General features: G+C 38.5%; 1 protein-coding gene across 1 annotated transcript in view; it reads right to left on the bottom strand.

Moving 5' to 3' along the window:
• Window positions 1–23,454, bottom strand: part of LOC121878170 — a 47,380-nt gene extending 23,926 nt beyond the window's left edge. The window contains exon 1 of the mRNA XM_042384207.1: window positions 23,202–23,454. Within this exon, the coding sequence (XP_042240141.1) occupies window positions 23,202–23,366 (165 nt within the window). The 5' untranslated portion in view covers window positions 23,367–23,454. The remainder of the gene's footprint in view (window positions 1–23,201) is intronic.
• Window positions 23,455–23,692: the final 238 nt, after the last annotated feature.

Raw genomic sequence — 23,692 nt, 5'->3', positions numbered from 1 at the left:
TAATGTTTACTCTGAGTAAATATGTTATCTTTTGTGAAAAATATATGACATTCATATTCAAAATATTCCTGGTTTTACAAGGAATCCAGCAATGTCAATTATATTATCCTAACTTTAATCTGAGGTATTATTTAATACTAAATGTTAAAATCTAGTTTTTTCACCCACCCTTTCTCTTGAAGGGAGGGTTGGTGGGGCGTGGGGGGGGGAGGGTTGGGACGGGCTGACCATCTGGCTCGGTTGGAAGAGGGGGGGAGGCAAGGTGGGGTACTTTGATTGACAGATAGTGTCGTGAAGAATATTTTTTTTTTATTAACTGAAGATATTTGTTTTAGCTCATAAAATTCATACAAATTACCCGGTCAGAATATAATTTACATTGCTGGAATTCTTATAATTTGATGATCATTTTGAATATAAACATCATATATTTTGCATTAGACATACAAATTTTAGATAAAATGTTTTCTGAGTAAATATGTTATCTTTTGTGCAAAATATATGACATTTATATTAAAAATATTCCTGGTCTTACAAGGAATCCAGCAATGTCAATTATATTATCCTAACTTTAATCTGAGGTATTATTTAATACTAAATGTTAAAATCTAGTTTTTTCACCCACCCTTTCTCTTGAAGGGAGGGTTGGTGGGGGGTGGGGGGGAGGGTTGGGACTGACCATCTGGCTCGGTTGGAAGAGGGGGAGAGGCAAGGTGGGGTACTTTGATTGACAGATAGTGTCGTGAAGAATATTTTTTTTTTTATTAACTGAAGATATTTGTTTTAGCTCATAAAATTCATACAAATTACCCGGTCAGAATATAATTTACATTGCTGGAATTCTTATAATTTGATGATCATTTTGAATATAAACATCATATATTTTGCATTAGACATACAAATTTTAGATAAAATGTTGTCTGAGTAAATATGTTATCTTTTGTGCAAAATATATGACATTTATATTCAAAATATTCCTGGTCTTACAAGGAATCCAGCAATGTCAATTATATTATCCTAACTTAATATGAGGTATTATTTAATACAAAATGTTAAAATTTATTTTTTTCACCCCACATCTCTTGAAGGGAGGATTGGTGGGGGGTGGGGGGAGGGTTGGGACTGACCGTGCGGTTGGAAGAGGGGGGAGGCAAGGTGGGGTACTTTGATTGACAGATAGTGTCGTGAAGATTATTATTTTTTTTTATTAACTGAAGATATTTGTTTTAGCTCATAAAATTCATACAAATTACCCGGTGAGAATATAATTTACATTGCTGGAATTCTTATAATTTGGTGATCATTTTGAATATAAACATCATATATTTTGCATTAGACATACAAATTTTAGATAAAATTTTTTCTCTGGGTAACTATGTTATCTTTTGTGCAAAATATATGACATTTATATTCAAAATATTCCTGGTCTTACAAGGAATCCAGCAATGTCAATTGTATTATCCTAACTTTAGTTTGAGGTATTATTGATTAAAATTTAGTGGTTTTCCCCCAAAAATTTCTCAGAGAAGGAAGAGCCGGCAGTGTAGTGTGAGAGGGGGAGGGAGTTGAGTCCATTATTTGAATGGACATTAACTTGGCGACTGTATTTCTCTATTTCTCTTAAGTATTAATTGTGTGCAAGTACCATCATAAAATTAAGATGTTATTTTTACTACAACATAGTTATGTGTCTTCAAAAAGTGGAGTTTGGGGGTCGGGCCGGTTTCTATTGGAATTAATCCCATATGTTCTGTTGTTCACTTAACGCGGATTTCACTTAACACGGGACCCTCTGGGTTCTATTGACCGCGTTAAGTGGGGTACAACTGTACCTGGTTTTCCCCCCAAAATTTCTCAGAGGGAAGAGCCAGCATGTGTAGTGTGAGAAGAGGGGGAGGGAGTTGAGTCCATTATTTGAATGGACATTAACTTGGCGACTGTATTTCTCTATTTCTCTTCAGTATTAATTGTGTGCATGTACCATCATAAAATTAAGATGTTATTTTTACTAGAACATAGGTATTGTTTTGGAAAAAGTGGAGTTTGGGGGTCAGCTGGTCTCTATTTCATTTAATCCCATATGTTATGTTATTCACTTTACGCGTTTCTCACTTTCCGCGGTACCCTGTGGGTTACATTAACCGCGTAAAGTGAGGGTTGACTGTACTGTATTGGTGGACTAATACTACAGTTGGTGGACCGCCAAATGCAAGCGAAAACATTTTGAAGTCGGCTCGTAAAAAACTCGTTAATCGAGGTAAATAGTTAACCGAAATCTCGATTAACGAAATTTAGGTTCACGAATTAGCTCCCGCAAGGTTCTTCAATTCGGTTAACGAAAAAACATTGATTAACGAAATCCTTTCGACAAACACGTTTTGTTGTGAGCATCAGCTGATCAGCTGATGAGCTAGTCTGCCAATTCAGTAATCTGTTCTATGTTTGCATTCATTTCCAGTGGATTAAATATCAAGAAAGTTGTGCTCTTTAATATTTTTGCATTTTTTATATTAAAATTATTAGTAATTTGACAATTTAGTTAATATATTGATAATATATGCAGTACAGGGAACTTGTTTTTTGTGCGCCCATCAGCCGCTTGACTCACCCACCAGGCGTCAGTCTGGCTTTATTAACAGTGCAGTGATCATTGATTTTGTTGGGGTCTTGAATATTTTTGCATTTTTACATTAAAATTATTGGTCATTCTGAAATTTAGTTAACATATTGATAATATATAGTGCAGTGTAGTGTTGATTTAAATAAAATAATCTTGAATTACACCTAGTGAACTGAAAATTTTATTGGTGGAATAACTGCATCAAGCATGGGTCCCCTGAAAGGTGATTTCTCCTCCATCCCCATTTGCTTCTCTTCTCCCTTCTCCACCACCCCCCATTTCTAATTCCCATCATCATCATCAACCAGGAACCTTCTACATACACACCTGAAAGTAAGTGTACTTTATTGGATTTATTTTTCTTTGTATGTACTTTTCTGTGAGCTGGAACCAATTACCCAATATCCCATTTAAACAATGGATTCGGTTAACGAATTTTTCAGCTAACGAACGACTGTGGAATGAATTGTGTTCGTTAACCGAGGGACCACTGTAAACCCACATTAATATATGCGACGGCATAACTTCACATAGCTAGAAATCGTGTAGGTTATCAATTTAATAAGTGCCTTACATATTTTAATATATACAGTCATGAGCCGGTTAACCTCCTAGATACGTTCTTGGAAACGTGACATTAACCGAAATGGACGTTGTCCGATCATCACATAAACTTTGTATTTATACTTACGTGTATGTGGAATACTATATACGTACATATACACTTTTACTCTTAAATCACTACTGTAATGTGATACAGGTGATTCATTTTTATCTCTTGTGCAAAATACATGACGTTTATATTAAAATTATTCACTGTTTTACAGGGATTCCAGCAACGCTGGGCAGATGGGGGAGAGGGAGGGAGGGAGCGTGGGGGGGAGGGGAGCGGTTTGACAGTTGGCACAGGACCAGGTCTAACGCATGTATATTTATCAGTTCTTAAGTGACTAAGCTTCTCTCTTATAAAAAGCCAGTGAAATGACTTGGGTGAATATAATTTACATTGCTGGGATTCTTGTAAGATGTTGATTAATTTAAATATAAACAACATATAATTAGCACTAGACATAACAATTTTAGTACCGGATTCAAATTAGTACATATGCACTCCAGCGTTGCACTAAGGTCATTTATTTCTTTTACGTTTCTTTTAGTATGGTGTGTGCATGTAAATGGATGAAAATAAATTAAGAAATTTATGTAAATCTACCCAAAAATACAGTTGAAAAACTTTACATTATAAAATGTACTACAGTATTGTACACTAATGTACTACAATTTTTATCTCTTGAGCAAAATATATGATGTTTATATTTAAATTAATCTCTGTCTTGCAAGGATTTCAGCAATGCAAATTATATTCTTGTAAGATTAGTACATGTACACTCCAGCTTTGCACTTAGGTCATTTATTTCTTTTACGTTTCTTTTAGTATGGTGTGTGCATGTAAATGGATGAAAATAAATGAAGAAATTTATGTAAATCTACCCAAAAATACAGTTAAAAAAATTATATTATAAAATGTACACTAATGTACTACAATTTTTATCTCTTGAGCAAAATATATGACATTTATATTCAAATTAATCTCTGTCTTGCAAGGATTTCAGCAATGCAAATTATATCATCCTAACTTTAGTCTGAGATATTATGTAAAATAAACACCTTAAAGCATAAAGAAATCACCAATCTTTTGTCTGGGAACACAAGGAGGGAGGCAAGGAGGGAGGTGGCCAGCGAGCGTGGGAAGAGGGGGGTAGCAGGTTGGGAGCGGGAGGTGAGGTGACAGAGTGTCTGGTGTTTGTTTATTTATTTGAGATAAGATTTGACAGTTGGCACTGAAGGCCTGGGTGTTTATTTATCATTACTTAAGAGTGACTAAGCTCTTCTCATAATTTGCCACCCAAACGACCTGGGTGAATATAACTTACATTGCTGGGATTCTTGTAAGATAGTGATTTATTTGAATACCTGTATAAACAAGCTATATTTGCAATAGACATAACAATTTTAGTACCGTAATCATTTAGTACATGTACAGTACAGGTTTGCACTTAGGTCCATTGTTTACCGAGGGACCACTGTATTGCAGTGTACTTGTACTGTACAATATTGACTAAATTCACTAGATAACATACACAACTAATGGTTGGTAAAACTTGTCAAGTAAGTGAGTGTCATGTCTGTCAGTATGAGTGGCATGTGTGAGTGCGTGTGTCCCCCATCATAGGAGTCTGCTTTCTCTCGCTTTAGGACGCCCGAGTCGTCCGTTTTCTCTCTTAATCTTAGAGTGCACCAGAGACTTCGTTATTCCTTAGTAATGACAGAGAAATTGAAATTGCAACCCCAATTGCAACTGGGGTTGCAACTGGGGTTGCAATTGTTGAGGCAACTAGATATGTCTGATTACAGCAAATGTGTTATTGTCAATTTGTAGGTGAAAGATTATATCCTCAATAGATGTAGGTTAACATTACACATGGAGGTAACTAAAGCCTAAGAAAGGATATTCCTTTAACACATAATATCTGGCCAGTGTGGGAAGGATCATTGTGTCTCCGTCACGGGATCGTGGAGTGGTGGTCCAGCAGGCGTCACAGAAGTGTTGTTATTTTTTTTTTTTATCGGACGTTGTTCGGTTGGACGTTAACCGGCGCATGACTGTACTGACGTAACATAATTCCCAGTATTTATTTTTCACCTGTTCAGCTATTGATACTTTAATTATTTTAATTATAATTTATATCAATTTGCTGTAAATGGATGGACAAGGTTATTATTATTTTTTTTTAGGGGGGTGTATCTAAATAATTTTTCAAACATAGAAAATGCAGACATTTTTTTATGTCCCCGAAGGATAATAATGTTAATAATTCTCAAAACTACAAATAGGATAGTTCATAATTATGTTAATAATGTTATTAATTTTAATGATGTCTTAGATAAATCTTTTCAAACTACAAATGTGATAGTTTTAGTATTACAGGTTGTACCTCTCTAGTCCTGCAATCTGTGGTCCGGAAACTCCCGTGGTCCGGAACGATTTTAGTTTGTCCAATAGGTAGATAGGCAGCTTTATTTTCTTTTTTTATCTTATCTGAATATTATTATTATTACAGGAGTATTAAATTTTTGCTCCTCAGGCTCCAATGTGGGTCAGTGACCTATGCCCGGGTGGGTTAATCCCCTTAAAAAAAACAAAAAACAAAGCCGCGGGAAATTAAGGTTTGTTTACATCCGGCAGTTTGGCTGCTCTCTCTCTCTCTGCTTGTCTACACAGAGTACAACATTAACCCTTCAATATATATGAGCAGTAAATAAGTGTTGCTTTCATATTCTTATGTAAAGTAATGACGATATGTTTTCACATGTGCGCACTTACAAACACGCAGTCTCACTTTTTTTTTTACCATTAATGATTAGCTACTTATATTGTTCCATTTATTAACATTAAATAACATTACAGGTACTTCAAACAACCATATTAATTTTTTTACATTAATTTTACTACAGCTAAAATTAGGGTCTTATTTTCTTCAGTTTTATATGTAGAATCAATCAGTCACTGGTTTTGTAAGCTTTAACATAAACAATGCCGGCAGCCGTCTCGTCTCCTCTAATATTCCACGTATTATTAATAAATTGTATTGTAAATTTTGCACACACAAACATTAATTCAATAAAAACAAATTCAGAAACATTAATTAAAATATATATGAACAGTAAATAAGTGTTGCTTTCATATTCTTATGTAAAGTAATGACGATATGTTTTCACGTGTGCGCATGCGCACTTACATACGCGATCTCTTTTTTCTTTACCATTATCGTTAGCTACTTCTATTGTTCCATTTATTAACATTAAATAACATTACTTAAAACAACCATATTAGTTTTACTACGGCTACAACCAAGGTCTTATTTTCTTCAGTTTTATATGTAGAACCAGTCAGTCACTGGTTTTGTAATCAACGAAAACAATGCTGTGTCATTTCCTTGTGTGTTTTAATATTCTACGTATTATTAATGAATTGTATTTCTCATTTTGCACACATAAACATTAATTCAATAAAAAGACATTCAGTAATAAACAATAATGAATCTTTTGCACATAAGAGAAATGACGCTGTTTACACGATTATGCACATCGTCTGCACGTTGGCGGGCCGTACAAACCCGTCCAAATTCGAGTTTCCGCCGTCAAAATTTTTATTTATTTATTTTTTTGTGTGTTCCAATAAAATACGTTAAGAATTAAAAACTCGCGAAATTTGAAAAGCTACTATTCGACATTTAACCCTTCAATATGTCTTCAAAGAGACCATGATGCAGAGAAAGTGGTACTAGTGCTTCCAAGCATAAGCACAAGTCACTATCTATCCAGGAAAAGGGTGAATTTCCATGGTCCGGCAATTTCCATGGTCCGGCACCGGTCAGGTCCCGAGGTTGCCGGACTAGAGAGGTACAACCTGTATTATTAATGATGTCATTGACCATCTTTTCAAAACTACAAATGTGACAGTTATACAGTAATATTTTTGTCTTTTAAGTCAGAATCTTCCAATTTTGCCATTGTACATAATATACTCTCCATAAGGCATTACAGACTAGGGCTTGAGTAGCTGTTCAACCGCAGGTGTCAGCTTCCCCAGTTTAGTGTTTACACACATATGCATGTAACATGGTTAGGTTTATGTACAGGGTTTTCTGCGAGTTTAGTTTATTCCTCGCGGAGCTTGGATGGTGTGACCGAGCGATGTAATAGCCCCTGTCTTATAGGCAGAAGTATTTACAGTGGTCCCTTGGTTAACAAACGCCTCGGTTAACGAAATTTCGGTTAACGAACTGCCTCCCATAAGATTCTTAAATTCGGTTAAAGAACAAAAATTCGGTTAACGAATTTCTTACGAACCGACCTCAACATGTTTTCGCTTGCACTGGCCGGTCAACCAGCTTTAGTATTAGTCCGCCAATGCATTAATCGGTTCTAGGGCTTAAATTCCTTACTATTTTAGTAAATATCAAGAAGTTTATCCTATTCAATAAATTTAAAAGTTTAATATTCAATTTTTTAGTCATTTTAACAATTATTGAACATAATTGAAGGTAAAGTGACTAGTTTAATGCGCGGCATCCAGCCTCTTAACACAGCAAACAGGCGTTAGTCTCTCTCTGTTTTCAATGGAGGTAACATCTTGCTTGAGACTCTCTTCAACTAAATGCTTTTTTCTGTGTTTCCAAGCAAATTATTGGTCATTTTGAAATATATTTACATATGACAATATATAATGCAGTGCAGTGTTGAAGAAAATAATCTTTACACCAAGAGAACTAAAATTTTATGGGTGAAATGGTGCCATGGGTGACTTCTCTTCCACCCCAATGCCTTCTCTTCTTCCTTCTCCTCCACCCCCATTCTAATTCCCATCATCATCATCATCATCCAGGAGCCTTCTACATACACACCTCAAAGTAAGTGAACTTTTCTACCATTTTTGTTGAATTTAGGCAATTTTCGGTGAGTTGGAACCAATTACCCAAAAACCCATTGAAACAATGGTTTTGGTTAACGAACAACCTGCTGGAACGGATTGTGTTCGTTAACCGAGGGACCACTGTATATAAATGGGTTAATTACATTTGATTTATATACTCTATCACCCTCTGTAACTTTCCACTAGCTATGAGGTAGCATGTTCAGAGCACATGATAAGGTGTGCCCATGGTAAGTCGCGTCACTTAGTGCTGAGCTAAGGCATTAAGTAACCGGCTCTCTGGCCACCTCTTGCGGCAGTAGTTTGATATCCTTGACGAGAGGAAGACGTTATTGAGAGCCATAGTGTATGGTTCCGTCTTCCCTGGAGGGAGGACGTATATTACCGTTCTCCCTTGACGGGTATTACAGGCATTGTCACTCAACACCGCACACCAACCGGGCATATTTAGAAGAGCTATTTTATATAGCCTCCGTCCACATTTAACAGTCATAGCTACAGTGATTAAGTGACGGTGATACAGTATACACTTGGAACTGTATATGAGATAGTTTCTTAATAAATACAGAAAGGACAGTTGGGTTTTGCTACTAAAACCCTATACTGTATACTTTTACATGTTCCAGCCCCATTAACCCAGAAAGAATCAACGGTTAAAGGGCCAGATCATATTCAATATTCGCAAATAAAAAGTTACAATACCCAACAGTAATATTTCAAACGGGTGGGACAGCTGCAGCTCTCACATTCTACAGTAAGGCCAACTTCACCCCTACTGGGCCAACCTTTGAGATGCGTCGTTATTTTTGAACTCCTAATTTTTAGTATACCCTGTACAGTATACTTACTCAATTTATTTTACATACAGTACTCTGTTACATGCACACAATTCTTCATACAGAATGAGCAAAAAAATAATAAAATAATTATCATAAGGTCAAAAATATAAATATAAACATTTATGTCCACCGTAATTAGTGTGCGATCTTGGAAGGAGAAGAAGGAAGCGGGGTGTGGGGAAGCGGGAAGAGAGTGTGGGGGAGCGGGAAGAGGGTGTAGGGAAGTGGGTGAGGGGTAAAAACAAATAATAAATAGCATAAAACTTTTGTAAAAACAATTTAAACATTAATAGATAAAAATCAAAGCTTGTGCAGCAGGCCAGCTTCTTCCATGAAGGAGAGGGTATCCCCAACCATTCTACCCACTCCCTCTCCCAACACCAAAGAGAGATGGTAAGATCCATCTCCCCCCCGGCACTGGGCGAGGTGCTTACGACGAAGATCTCCGAGACTGGGGCACTCCACCAGGAGGTGTCGAATTGTCAATTTGACCAGGCAGTCATTACAATGGGGAGGGGGCACCCTCACCACTAAAAAACTATGAGCCAACCTTGTGTGGTTAATGAGGAGGAAGGCCAAAGCAGTCTCCCAGCACCGTGACAGTCGCTGATATCTCCAGGCACCCAAAGTAAGGTGGATGGGATGGTGATTGCTGGCAATATAATTGTGCAGAGTAGGACTGATGAGCTGTTACTGCTTTGTAAACAAGACTGATTATATACTACAGCCCAATAGCTCATCTGAGATTGAGTGTGGGATTTGGGAGACGGGGGAATTAATCATTTTTCGATAATGTCTCATTAAACAGGCACCAAATGAACGTAAATAATATGGGAATTATGATGAATTGCATACTGTTGTTATAAAGAGATCGCAGGCTGCCGAGCAGAAGGTGGTGAGTTGTTCCTCCTTCCATCCACCACCTCCTCGGCAACACCCCAAATGTAATTTTGTACAGTACAGTGGGGTATGCTATAACGAATCTAATTGGTTCTAGAACCTTGTTCGTTATAGCATTCGTTCGTTATAGCATTAATCCGTTCCAGGCCCCCAAATACAACCACTTAACACTGAAAAATATAATATAAAATTGTAAAAAAGTGCATAAATATGCATCTAAACCCCTGAAATAAAATATATCATTAATACTTGTAATAAAAACAATAAATTATGGAAACCCAGATTATGGAAATTCGCCCTTACGGAATTTTGAAATTATGAACCCAAAATTTTGGACATGGGCAAAAAATCTGCCCTTGCAGAATTTTGGTAATTTTACAAAATTTTCAAACATAAAAATCACATTACAACTCCTTCCCGACTTACGACAGGGTTAGGGACCCAAACCCTGGTCGTAAGTCGAAAATGCTTAAATAATACATAGAAAATCTAAAATGGGTGTCTCTTTTTCTTCTCAGCACCACAAAACTCTCACTTTTAAGCTTGCCAGCCATTTTAAAGTGAATTACAAACGAAAAATTTCTTTGTGTACTGACGTTGGGACTCGAAAATACGTACTGTAATTTGACAAAATTTTGGTGCGACTGAGGCAGGTCGTTAGTGCGAGTGGTCCTAAGTCGAGTAGGTCGTAAGTCGGGGAGGAGTTGTATATAACAAAGAAACTCACCAATTTTTTATTATTTTTTTTGTGTGGATTCAGGGTGCTTGCTACAAGACAGTTGGAGGGCGGCTAACCTATCCAGCACAACAACAATGGTGCTTGTATTCAGTTATGCATCTGTGTTGAGGACTGGAATTTTGGTTAATTTATTAAGCTTTTCAAAAGAAAAAAATTGCAATATATGTACAGTAGCTAAAACAACCATCTGTGCAGGTGGGGGTCGATATGCTCAAAAATATTACGTGTGACTAGTGACAGCCATCATATACCACAGTTTATCATCCATGGTCTCATATTGTTTCCCACAAAGTATGCACAGATAGTTGTTTTAGCTACTGTACAGTACACTAGAACAACAAATTTAACCCAAATTATAAATATGTGTTTTGTCTGGATTCTTGGTGGTAGCTACTCAGCAGCCAGCACAACAACAATGGTGTTGCTCAGTTTGAATTCATTCTCCAGATTGTGTTCAGTTTTGCATCTGTGTTACTGTATACCCTTATTCAAGATGAATGGAAAAAGACCATCAAGTTCAAGTGAAAGCAGTGGTGCAAAAAGATTCCACAAAGGAATTAAATTGGACATTAAACTTGATGTTTTAAGGAGGTAACTCCCAGTATCTTCGATCGCACCACCTCACCTCACCACCATTTCTGGTGAGTTAAATTCATGTGTGTGCATTTATTGTCATGTTACATCATGAATGAATCATTGTATGTGATTAAAACTGTTTATTTACATTCATATACAGGTGTACCCTGATAACTAAGCGGAATTTAAAAAAAAGAAAGACCACTATCCTGATTCATTTTTCCTTTAGTAAACCCTTCTGGTCCTTAACCATAAACATCTGTAATAACTTCTGCACTCCCTATTTTCCTCCTCTCTTCCGACCTGATAATTCTATAGCCAACTCTCCCCCTGACAAAACCAATCTCTTTGGCAACTTATTCTCCTCTAACTCCACCTTAGACGATTCCCACTCTATCCCTCCTACCTTTGCATCTCCTACTGAACCTATGCACTTTCCTATAATCTCCAATCGGAAGGTTGCTATGTGTTATCCAGGTTGGATGTGAGTAAGGCGCATGGACTGGACGGAATACTCCCTCGTGTTCTCAGGGAGTGTAATGAAGCTCTGGCCCCTTTGCTTGCTCGCCTCTTTCGCCTGCCCCTCAAAACCCCAACTTTTTCTTCTTCTTGGAAGCATGCCTTAGTTCAGCCCATCCCAAAGAAGGGTTACCATTCTAATCCCTCTATCTATTGCCCCTTGCCCAAACTTCATCCCTCTCTAAGATTTTTTAAACTACAGCTCCTCCCCGACTTACGATCTACTTGACTTACGACCTGCCTCAGTCATACCAAAATTTTGTCAAATTACATATTTTTGAGTCCCAAAGTCAGTACATATGGAAAATTTTCGTTTGTAATTCACTTTAAAATGGCTGGCAAGCTTAAAAGTGAGAGTTTTGTGGTGCTGAGAAGAAAAAGAGACACCCATTTTAGATTTTCTATTTTAAGCATTTTCGACTTACGACCTGGATTTGGGTCCCTAACCCAGTCGTAAGTCGGGGAGGATCTGTATCTTCAACTCCCATTTTCTCCGTCACCTTGAACGCCATTCTCTTTTGTCAGATCGCCAGTATGGCTTTCACCAGGTGAGTTCTACTGGTGATCTGCTCTCCTACTGCACCCATCTTTGGTCATCCTCTCGCAGGGATAATGAGGAAACTTCCGTAGTGGCCCTCAACATCTCCAAAGCATTTGACAAGGTATGGCACAGGTCTTTGCTTTCTAAACTTCCCTCTTATGGTTTCTCTCCCCCACTTTATTTTCTAATCTCCAGCTTCCTTGAGAACCAATCCGTGGCAGTTGTTGTCGAGGGATCGATCTCTTGATCTTTCTCTCCCAATAGTGGTGTCCCACAGGGTTCTGTTCTTTCACCTACTCTCTTCCTTCTTTTTATCAATGATTTACTTCACACTACAACTAATTCTATCCATTCTTACGCTGATGATTCTACTCTTCACTCTTCTTCACATTTTCCCCTTCCTCCTATCTCTCAAACTAGATTTGTTTCTAGAGCTAATATCATTACTTCTATCAATGCGGATCTGTGCAGCATCTCCGAATAGGGAGGTACAAACTTGGTTAAATTCAATGGTAATAAAACTCAGTATTTACCAATTACACTTTGTAAATTAGACGATCTCCCACCAATCACATTTCAGGACACTATCATTCTGCCAAATTCTAAAATAGATATGCTAGGCCTCACCATTTCCTCTAATATGTCATGGAAGCCACACATCCTTAACATTGCTAAAGCTGCCTCCCGAAAGTTGGGAATGCTGTACAGATGCCGTAGTTACTTCATTTCTGAGCAGTTGCTTCAAGTATATAAGGGATTCATTCGTCCTAACTTGGAGTACTGCTCTCATATCTGGGGTGGCTCTTCTTCTGTCCAACTGTTAGATAGGGTGGAATCACAGGCATTTCATCTTATTAACTCTCCTCCTTTATTTCACAATCTTTCTTCCTTTTCTCATTGCTGCAATTTTGCTTCGCTCTCTCTCTTTTACAGGTGGATGTGGCATCCTGTGTACCGCCGGCAATGCCGTGAGCTCAAAACACACGTCTTGCCCAAGGTGCCCACCATTTCTCTGTGGATGTCAGTCACACTAGAATAACCCGTTATAGTACATCCTTCTTTCCTCACACAGCCAAACTGTGGGATGCTCTGCATTCTGTGATTCCATATACTCACTTTAAAAAGCTGGTTTTCCGGCATCTTCGCGGTGTAGATTAATATAAGCTTTTCCTTTTATATTTTTAATTTCTTTCTATATATGGACCAAGAAATGTCATTGGTTAGTGAATCAACGGTTATTGAAGCAATTAATCACATAAGAACATAACAAAATCAGTGGGTTAGGAAACGGCCACCCTACAAAAACTCCCATCTACCCTTGACATATCTTTGTAGTGAACACTGTCAAGCAAGAAAATACAGCATACATGTAAAGGAAACATATTAAACCTTATATAAGCAATAAGTATAAATTTAGACTGTCATTCAGCTGTGTTGAGGATGGTAGAGATGGTCTAGGGTGGCAAGTTCAAGTTTCTACCAATCTTTGCTGGTCCATCACCAGATCTTATTTTGCCTTATAATGCCTTATCACATCACATAAACTGCCCCTAAGAGGTATATCACAAGAGACACTATCACTGGGATGCTTAAGCATGATTGCATAACACATTAAGTCGGAAATAATTAAAAATATATGAAGTCTGAGGCAGCACACAGAGCCCTGTCATGGCAAGAATTTGCACCACGCCATCACCCACTGAATTCAAAACAGCTATGCCACAACTTCTCCGATCGTTGGATCTCCAGGGTATCAACGTAATTTGTGGGGTATTTTCCCCATATGTAATCATCAGTTATGCAACTGCTGGTTAAGGGGACATCAGTTTTCAGGGTACATACAGTATAGTGTACCTGTATTGTGTCAGGGTGTGTGTGTGTGTAGTTTGTATCCAGAATGGAAATACTCTTAACAATACTACAATACAGTAGACAATATTTTACCATGCTTAAGGGGTGGCTCACCAGCATGGTTAAACTATAAGCACAGCTGGGGTTCCCACAGGAGAAAAAATTTAGATAACGAGCTCCCCACTTTTTTTTTACGGGGAATAGCTCACCCGGGCATAGGTCATCGACCCACATTGGGGCCTAGGGGTCGAAAAAATAAGAATAAAAAGAAATTAAAAAATAGAAAAGGAAAAATTATACAGTCTCTCCTTGACTTATGACTGAGTTCTTTCCCGACGACCAGGTCGTAAGTTGAATTGGTCGTAAGTTGAAAAGGTGAAAATAATACATACAAATTCTAAAATGAAATACAGTATTACCCCGCTTTACGCGGTTTCACTTAACGTGATTTCTCATATACGCGGTGCCTCACCAAAACCGAACTTTCACTTAACGCGGTTCATCTACCCATATACGCGGTGAAGTATAATTTTTTTTTTTATTTAGCTCATAAAATTCATACAAATTACCCGGCCAGAATATAATTTCCATTGCTGGAATTCTTACAATATGATGATCATTTTGAATATAAACGTCATAGATTTTGCATTAGACATACAAATTATATTATCCTAACTTTAGTTTGAGGTATTATTTATGACTAAAAAGGTAAATATTCTGGTTTTCCCACACATCTGGTAGGGAGGATTGGTGAGAGGTGGGGGGGGGGGAGGGAGGTACCGACCGACCATCTGGCATGGTGTGAAGAATATTTTTTTTTATTAACTGAAGATATTTGTTTTAGCTCATAAAATTCATACAAATTACCCGGCTAGAATACAATTTACATTGCTGGAATTCTTACAATTTGATGATCATTTTGAATATAAACATCATAGATTTTGCATTAGACATACAAATTTTAGATTAATGTAAGTATTTTGTTTACTCTGAGTAAATATGTTATCTTTTGTGCAAAATATATGACATTTATATTCAAAATATTCCTGGTCTTACAAGGAATTCAGCAATGTCAATTACATTATCCTAACTTTAATCTGAGATATTATTTATTACTAAATGTTAAAATTTAGTTTTTTCACCCAGCATTTCTCTTGTAGGGAGGGTTGGTGGGGGGTGGGGGGAGGGTTGGGACGGACCGACCATCTGGCGCGGTTGGAAGAGGGGGGGAGGCAAGGTGGGGTGCTTTGATTGACAGATAGTGCCGTGAAGAATATTTTTTTTTTATTAACTGAAGATATTTGTTTTAGCTCATAAAATTCATACAAATTACCTGGCCAGAATATAATTTACATTGCTGGAATTCTTACAATTTGATGATCATTTTGAATATAAACATCATAGATTTTGCATTAGACATACAAATTTTAGATTAATGTAAGTATTTTGTTTACTCTGAGTAAATATGTTATCTTTTGTGCAAAATATATGACATTTACAGTTGTACCCCACTTAACGCGGTCAATTGAACCCAGAGGGTCCCGCGTTAAGTGAAAACCGCGTTAAGTGAATAACAGAACATATGGGATTAATTCCAATAGAACCCAGCCCGACCCCCAAACTCCACTTTTTGACGACAAATAACTATGTTGTAGTAAAAATTCTATCTTAACTTTATGGTGGCATGAAAAACAAGTAATATAGAAGAGGTTAGGTTAGGAAAGATAAAGGTTAACATAGGAAAAATAAAGAATAGGTTAAAAAACGAAAAGTTTTAAGGAACACTCACGGTAGTAGAAGAGATGGGTCGGCATACGGGGATGGAGGCTGGTTCCGAGGCAGAGGGCAGATTACTGCCCCTCAGGTGAATCACCATTACTAGGTGAATCACCATTACTAGGTGAATCAATATCACTGTCACTTACAGTTGTCATGGCTTCCCTGACAAATCCCTCAAAATCACCTTCACTATCACTATCACTGCCTTGGGCTGGCTGTGGTGGGTTGCGGGCGAAGAACTCGGTTATGCTTTGCTGACGGCTGGCTTTGATGTTTTCATGATACACCGTGATGTACGGCTCCATAGCCTGCACCAGTCGGTTATGGAAGACGTCATGGCGTTCATCGTCAGTGTCGCGGGAAACGATGGACTTAATTTTTTCTGTTAACTCTATGACACACTTAATATCACTATGACTTAAACTAGGTTCTTCGGAGAATGACGCACCTTCTTCCTCCTCTTCACTGGCGGGTTCTTCTTCCAACATCTCGTCGGCAGTCACTTCAGGATCTCTGATCACCTCCATGATGTCTTCGTTGGTGGTCTCGGAGAAGCCTTCAGCTGTAATAGTCTGAGCGCAGCTTCTCTGGCAAGGTCCACTGCTACTGCAACAGTCTGAACCTGACCAGTCACAGGTTCACTCCTCCTCTCACCTGGTATGCCATGCAACACATGTCTCCATGCGTGACGAATCGTAGCAATAGACAGCAGATCCCATGCCTCCACCAAGAAGTCTACAGCTTGTTTGACGTTAAACTTCTTCCAAAATTGTTTGACGAGAAGTTCTTGAGTCGCCGCCTCTTGTTCCTTGTCCTCGTCGCTTTTACTCTCGCTGTCGGTGTCACCCAGCTTACGCAACTCATCCTTGGTGTTGGTAGAGTCGTTCAGGAGCTTGAATTTCTTTGCCGAGTATGCAGCTTTAACGTTGCAGATTAACTCCTGGTCCATGGGCTGGATTAATGACGTGGTGTTGGGAGGAAGGAAGACCACTTTTACGTTGGGGTGACGATCCATTAGTAGGGGCGAGTGTCCAGGTGCGTTGTCAAGGAGCAACAAAATGTTGAATGGAACATTCTGTTGCTCGCAGAATTTCTGCACGTCAGGAACAAAAAAGTTGTCAAACCAGAAGAGGGACAGAGAAGAGGACATCCACGCCTTACGTGCGGTTAGCCAGTGGACATTAAGCTTGTTCATGTCCATATTCTTGTAGGCGTGCGGCTTGCGGGCTTTGTGAATCACCGATAACTTTGGTTTACAGGTACCGGAGGCATTGGTGGTAAACAGGACGGTGATGCGTTCCTTCTGCATCTTCCGGCCCCTTACCTTGCTCGCAGACTGGACAACGAAGGTCTTGGAAGGTAACTTTTTCCAGAAAAGACCAGATTCGTCCATGTTAAACACCTGGTCGTCACTGTACTGTCCTTCCTCCATAATCTCACGTAAAAACGGAGGAAAATCTCTAGCCGCCGCACGGTCAGCACTCGCTTCCTCACCAACAATGCTGATGTTGGTGACCTTGTTCCTCCTCTTAAACCTATGCAGCCAACCATGGGAAGCATTGAAGGGTTTGGGCTCTGCAATTCCCAGTTTACGTGTCACTGCTGCGTATAGCTCACGTGCGTACTCCTGCACTGAGCGCGTGTCCACCGCCATGTTGCGTCGCGCCTGACGCACCAAATAACTCACCAGCAAAGTTTCCACTTTTGCCAGCACCCTGTTCTGGCAATACCTGATAGCTGAAGCACCTGCAGACTTTGTGAGCTTCATGTGCTCCTTTATCTTGGCTGCATCCTTCTTTATTGTACGAATCGTAGATTCGTTGACGCCATGCTGGCGCGCGAGATCAACTTGGCGTCTTCCTTTCTCCAAATCTTGAACAATTTGGTACTTCAGCTCGTAGCTTAATGAACGTCGTGTCTTCTTTGGTTTAGTGCCGCTGGGTCCAGGTAAGGAAAGGTTTCTCTCTGGGGGTGGTGGTCCGGCGGAAGCCATTTTACGGAACAATGGATGCGCGTTAACACGGCGTGGCCTTGAGGGATGAAACTGCCGCGGCTAGGTCAAGCGTCGTCTCTCTCCCTCCCTCCCTCCCTCCCTCCCCGGGGTAGTCACGTCATAATACTTTAAGCCAATTACAGCTAGCAGCAGAGGGGGGTAGGGCTGCATGGCCAATCACAGTCCGAGACGTCATATGACGTCAGTGATAACGCAACAAAGACACACACTGCGCAACCTTACCGCGCCGCTTGCCCAAGCGGAGGGAGGAGGAGGGAGAGGCAGGCAGGCAGGCAGGAGGGCGGGCGGGCGGGTGGCGCGTGGTCAAAATCTAAAAATAGCATCCGAGCCGGACACTCACCGCGTTGTGAAAAATCCGCGTTAAGTGAAAGTTCAGCTTTGGCAAGGCACCGCAATATGCGAAAAACGTTAATGAAAGGTAATACTGTATATTCAAGATGTTCCTGGTCTTACAAGAAATTCAGCAATGTCAATTAGATTATCCTAACTTTAATCTGAGGTATTATTTATTACTAAATGTTAAAATTTAGTGGTTTTCCCCCCAAAATTTCTCAGAGAGGGAAGAGCCAGTGAGTGTAGTGTGAGAAGAGGGGGAGGGAGTTGAGTCCATTAACTTGGCAACTGTATTTCTCTTAAGTATTAATTGTGTGCATGTACCATCATAAAATTAAGATGTTATTTTTATTAGAACATAGGTACTGTGTCGGAAAAAGTAGAGTTTGGGGGTCGGGCCAGTCTCTATTGGAATTAATCCCATATGTTCTGTTGTTCACTTTACGCGGATTTCACTTAACGCGGTACCCTGTGGGTTCAATTTACCGTGTAAATCGGGGTACTACTGTACAGTACAGTAAAAGTAATCAATTATGAAAAATGAATAAAGTGTTACTGTGCACTTACCTTTAATGTAGTCAGCTGAATGCACACGGGGCCTCAATAAATTTTTAATTAAGCATGTAGATTACTGTACATTACTGTGGTCCCTTGGTTAACGAGCGCCTCGGTTAACGAGATTTCGGTTAACGAGTTACCTTCCATAAGATTCTTAACTTCGGTTAACGAGCAATCCCTCGATTAACGAGTATCTTACGAGCCGACTTCAACATGTTTTCGCTTGCATTTGGCGGTCCACCAGCTGTAGTATTAGTCCGCCAATACAGTTATCAGTTCTAGGGCTTAAATTCCTAACTATTTTAGTAAATATCAAGAAGTTTATACTATTCAATAAATTTAAAAGTTTACTGTAATATTTTTTTTAGTCATTTTAACAATTATTGAACATAACTGAGGGTAAGGAAATTAGTTTTATGCACGCCATCCATCCTGTCAACACAGGAAACAGGCGCCAGTCTCTCTGTCTTTTCAGTGGAGGTAACATCTTGCTTGAGACTCTCTTCAACTAAATGCTTTTTTTCTGTGTTTCCAAGCAAATTATTGGTCATTTTGAAATAAATTTTACATATTGACAATATATAATGCAGTGCAGTGTTGATTTAAAGAAAATAATCTTGAATTACACCAAGAGAACTAAAATTTTATGGGTGAAATGGCACCATGGGGTGACTTCTCTTCCACCTCAATGCCTTCTCGTCTCCCTTCTCCTCCACCCCCATTCTAATTCCCATCATCATCATCATCATCACCCAGGAGCCTTCTACAAACACACCTCAAAGTAAGTGTACTTTTCTACCTTTTTTTTTTTAATTTAGGCAAATTTCGGTGAGCTGGAACCAATTACCCAAAAACCCATTGAAACAATGGTTTCGGTTAACGAGCAACCTTCTAGAACGGATTGTGCTCGTTAACCGAGGGACCACTGTAATTGGATGAAGCAGAGGAGGAGACAGGGCTGGGTGGGTCATCAAATTCGCTTTCTTCAGACAGGATAGCATAAAGTCAGTCCTCGACTTACGACAGGGTTAGGGGCCGACGACCAGGTCGTAAGTCGAAAATGTGAAAATAATACATAGAAAATCTAAAATGGGTGTCTCATTTTCTTCTCAGCACCACGAGAACTCTCACTTTTATGCTTGCCAGCCATTTTAAAGGGAATTACAAAAAAAATTTTGTCAGTACACAGCGCAAAACTAACGTCGGGACTCGAAAATACGTAATTTGAAAAATATTTTATACGACTACGGCGGTCGTATGTCTGGGTGGTCGTAAGTTGAGGAGTTCCTGTACTTGCTTGTTGAAGGTATTGGATCATCTTTAGGGAGTGAAGAGGCAGCAGTGGTGGGGCGTGAGGAGACAGCAGTGGGGGACGTCTTAAAAAATATGTCCAATTTAGACTGCACAGTTTGCCTTTTCTTTTCATTGTAAATCTCCCTGTAGCAAGCAAGTGCATCTTGGATCAGTCTGTCAACTTTTGCAAAACGCTCAACATTTTGATCCATTTCGTCAAACATTTGCATCCCCTTATTAATAGTAGCAAATGCCTCTGCCATTTGTTTCTTCTGAGCACCACCAGAACTCTCACTTTTACTCTTGCCAATCATTTTAAAGGGAATTAGAACCGAAAATACTGAAAATATTGTCAGAACACAGCGAGATCACTACCGACAACAACAAAGGCCAAACACCAACTGAGCCACTATAGCGTGGACGCTGTACACCACGAGGTGACCCAGCCCAAGCCACGCTCTCATACGGGACGGAAACGTTTCGGTACTGGAAAATACGTAAGTAATTTTAAAAATTTTTGGTACGACTGAGGCGGTCGTATGTCGAGTAGGTCATAAGTCGAAGAGTACCTGTATACCGATCGGAGACTGTCAGTACAGTTACGGGGTAAACAAAGAGATACAGTCCCGTAAATGTTTTTGAGTATGAGGCCCTAGGTCTGGTTTCTTTAGGTTTGATTGATTCAGTTGTATGATAATTTTATTGTTAATTTCCTTTTAGTGATGTTTCCTGTATCTGATAAGTTATTGAGCTTGATGGGTTATGTATATATGTATATAATTATATATTTTTCTTTGTTGTAGGTGATCATGGTTTTTGTTGAATGAAGCTCATCTTTTGGAACTTGGCTTTTACTACAAGTTGTTTATATGCTTTTATCTGACAATTTTTCTTCACTTCAAACCCCGCCTATTTTATACACTCATTGCCATTGGTTGAGTGGGTGGGTCATATCTCCATAATTATTAATTTCTGTAAAAAATGAAGGTAATGTCTGAGAACAGTATAGTACTGTACTACCACCAGGAGGAGTTACCTGATTTTGTTCAATTTTCATAGATGTTCTTATCATTGCAGTAAGTATTTTAAAAGAAGTGACATTTACTAGAACCTAATAGAACTTGACCTAACCACCCACAGAAACTTACCTAATCATGTTGGACAGAAAGTGCTTCTTTTGATATCTGGTACGAACCAATTTTTGTGGATGTGAGAGTACACTCGGACTGGGTCGTTTGTAAACAAACAGACAATACGCTATGACTTGGCAGAATTCTTGGAGGAGTATTTAAGTAAATAATTAATTTCTTTACATACAAAGCACGTTGAGATGTCATTTTAATGTCATATGATCAGTTTTTCAGTGTGCTTTACCCTGCAATATCTCTTATCCTTCTTGCCCTGCCCATTACAGTTGATTTATTATCGTAGACAGAGAAAAACTAAATAAAAAATACGAATAAAGTATTTAACATAAAAATGTGTTGCCTATTAAGACTTATAATAATGATAAGAACATCTATGGAAAAAATTAAAAAAATCAAACAACTCCTGGTGGTAGTGCTCTTCTCAGAAATTACCAGGTATTATTGTATTAGTGGGCCCAAATCAATTTCTTAGTAAAAAATAAGTTTTTCACATAGTTCAGACTATTCTAAGACACTTTATTTTCTCTGGCATTTCCATCGGAAACGAACTGTTACTGAAATATTGCGATTTATGCAAATTTACCAATTACCCAAGCTGGATTTATTATCGTTTCAGTTATGCAGTGAATTTTATGATTTTAAGGTTAAGTTAGGTTAAGTTAGGTTAGGATATGTTAGGCAGGTTAAGTTAAAATTATGTTTTTCCAATGGTTTTGATTGTATTTTCAACAACTTCCAAATAGGTGGATAACCGAAACAATAATTTTACCCCCAAATTAAGGTCATATTCTCATAAAGCATCACCAATTACATAAAACCTATTTTTGTGTGTGATTTCCATTCATGTCCTCGACTAAGGTATCTTAAGCAAGAAAAGGTATTATTTTCTTGTAGCTCCGTTCATTCCTACCACTAATCTATTATCATATTCGAATAAGACGTCTAATTATAAGATAATTTTCATCTATTACATTACTGGCGGAAATGCATAATAACGGAAATAGCTCTTCCAAAAATTTTTCTATTTTCTTCCATTAACATCGCGCCATTATCGTCTTGCTCTCACCTAACACTGTGTCTCTCGCGTCTCCTTCATAAATCATGACGCGCATGCGTACCCGTACACGTCACGCGGCCAATCAAAAGCGTCTTTGCTAATTCAGAATATATTTGGCCCAATCAAAATCGAGTTTTATTTTGGGTTTCTCATATTTTGAAATTCAAGTTCAGTTCCGACCATGGAAGTCTGCGATGGGTGTCACTTAAAGTATATGGAGCTGATTGCGAGTTTTTGGAAAAAAAATAACGTAGAAACTATAGCATTTTTTCGATCGCATGGTGTTCTTCCAACCTCAGTAAAGTGTACTAAGAGCAAGACTGAATGTAAATATCGTAAAGACCAACATATGTGGCGTTGGGTAAGAATCCTAGAATGCAACGACGAACAAGAACCAGGCCAATAAGGTAAGAAATAGGTGATTCCATCATATGGTGAGAGTCACTTAAGTTAGGTCAGGTCAGGTCAGGTTAGGTTATTGTTTTTCTTGTGTTTTATTGTGTATTTGTTAGTCGCTTAGGCACTTTTTTTTCTCGGAAAACGTCAAACGAAAAAAAATCGCTAAAAAAAAACCCCGGCTAATTTCCGCCAAAAAGGAAGGTCATATTCGGTCTCAGCACACAAAAATACACTTGAAAAATATATTTTTAACTTGCTACAAGTGAACGGAGCTACAAGAAAAATTTACCCAAGAAAATTCTTTCTTATGTTTAGAATATCCACTCCCCTAAAAAAAGGGAGGAATTGCAACTTTCATACTTTTGTTTTGCTGAGGATGCCCTGGGTTCAATCACCGGGCCCAGGGATGAATATCAACGGCAAAACAAAACAAAAACAGTAAAATTATAAATTGATTAATCTTCTGATAAAATCTGTACCAGTATTGACTTCGTATTATCGTAGGATGTAAGGTTTAGTGATTATGCATAATACTTGCCTCTTCATTCTCAGTTGAAATTAGGAGAGAAACCTCCTTGATTGTTTCATTCACCGATGATAAGCTGTCGTATAAATTGTCTGACCGATCTCCTAGATATATCAGTATACAACGTCGACAGCAGCCAACGTTTTCTAGAAATTCGACTGAACAGTTTCCAAGCATTTTAAGTGAGAAATAAGGACTTTAGATCAGACACGCTTGAACCTGGTCTATTTGTTTACGTTTGTACAGATTGTACTACAAGGAGTACAAGCCTACACTGTTTTAAGTGCACCCCGTCCCCTACAAAAAAAAAATTAAATCACTAAAAAAATATGCTGCTTTGCTGTTAATATATAGTGCGATATATCGAAATATATTTTATCAATTATTCATTTACATTATATAAAAATAAGTGTATATATTATCTTTATCTTTTCCCCTTCGACTTTGCCACTGGTCGGCTCGCTAGCCGCTTGGACAGTCGGTCACGTCTCTGTTGGTAACTT

This window comes from Homarus americanus, unplaced genomic scaffold (genome assembly GCF_018991925.1).
Source record: "Homarus americanus isolate GMGI-L3 unplaced genomic scaffold, GMGI_Hamer_2.0 scaffold45562, whole genome shotgun sequence".
NCBI lineage: Eukaryota > Metazoa > Arthropoda > Malacostraca > Decapoda > Nephropidae > Homarus > Homarus americanus.
This window is presented reverse-complemented; position numbering and strand designations above follow the sequence as displayed.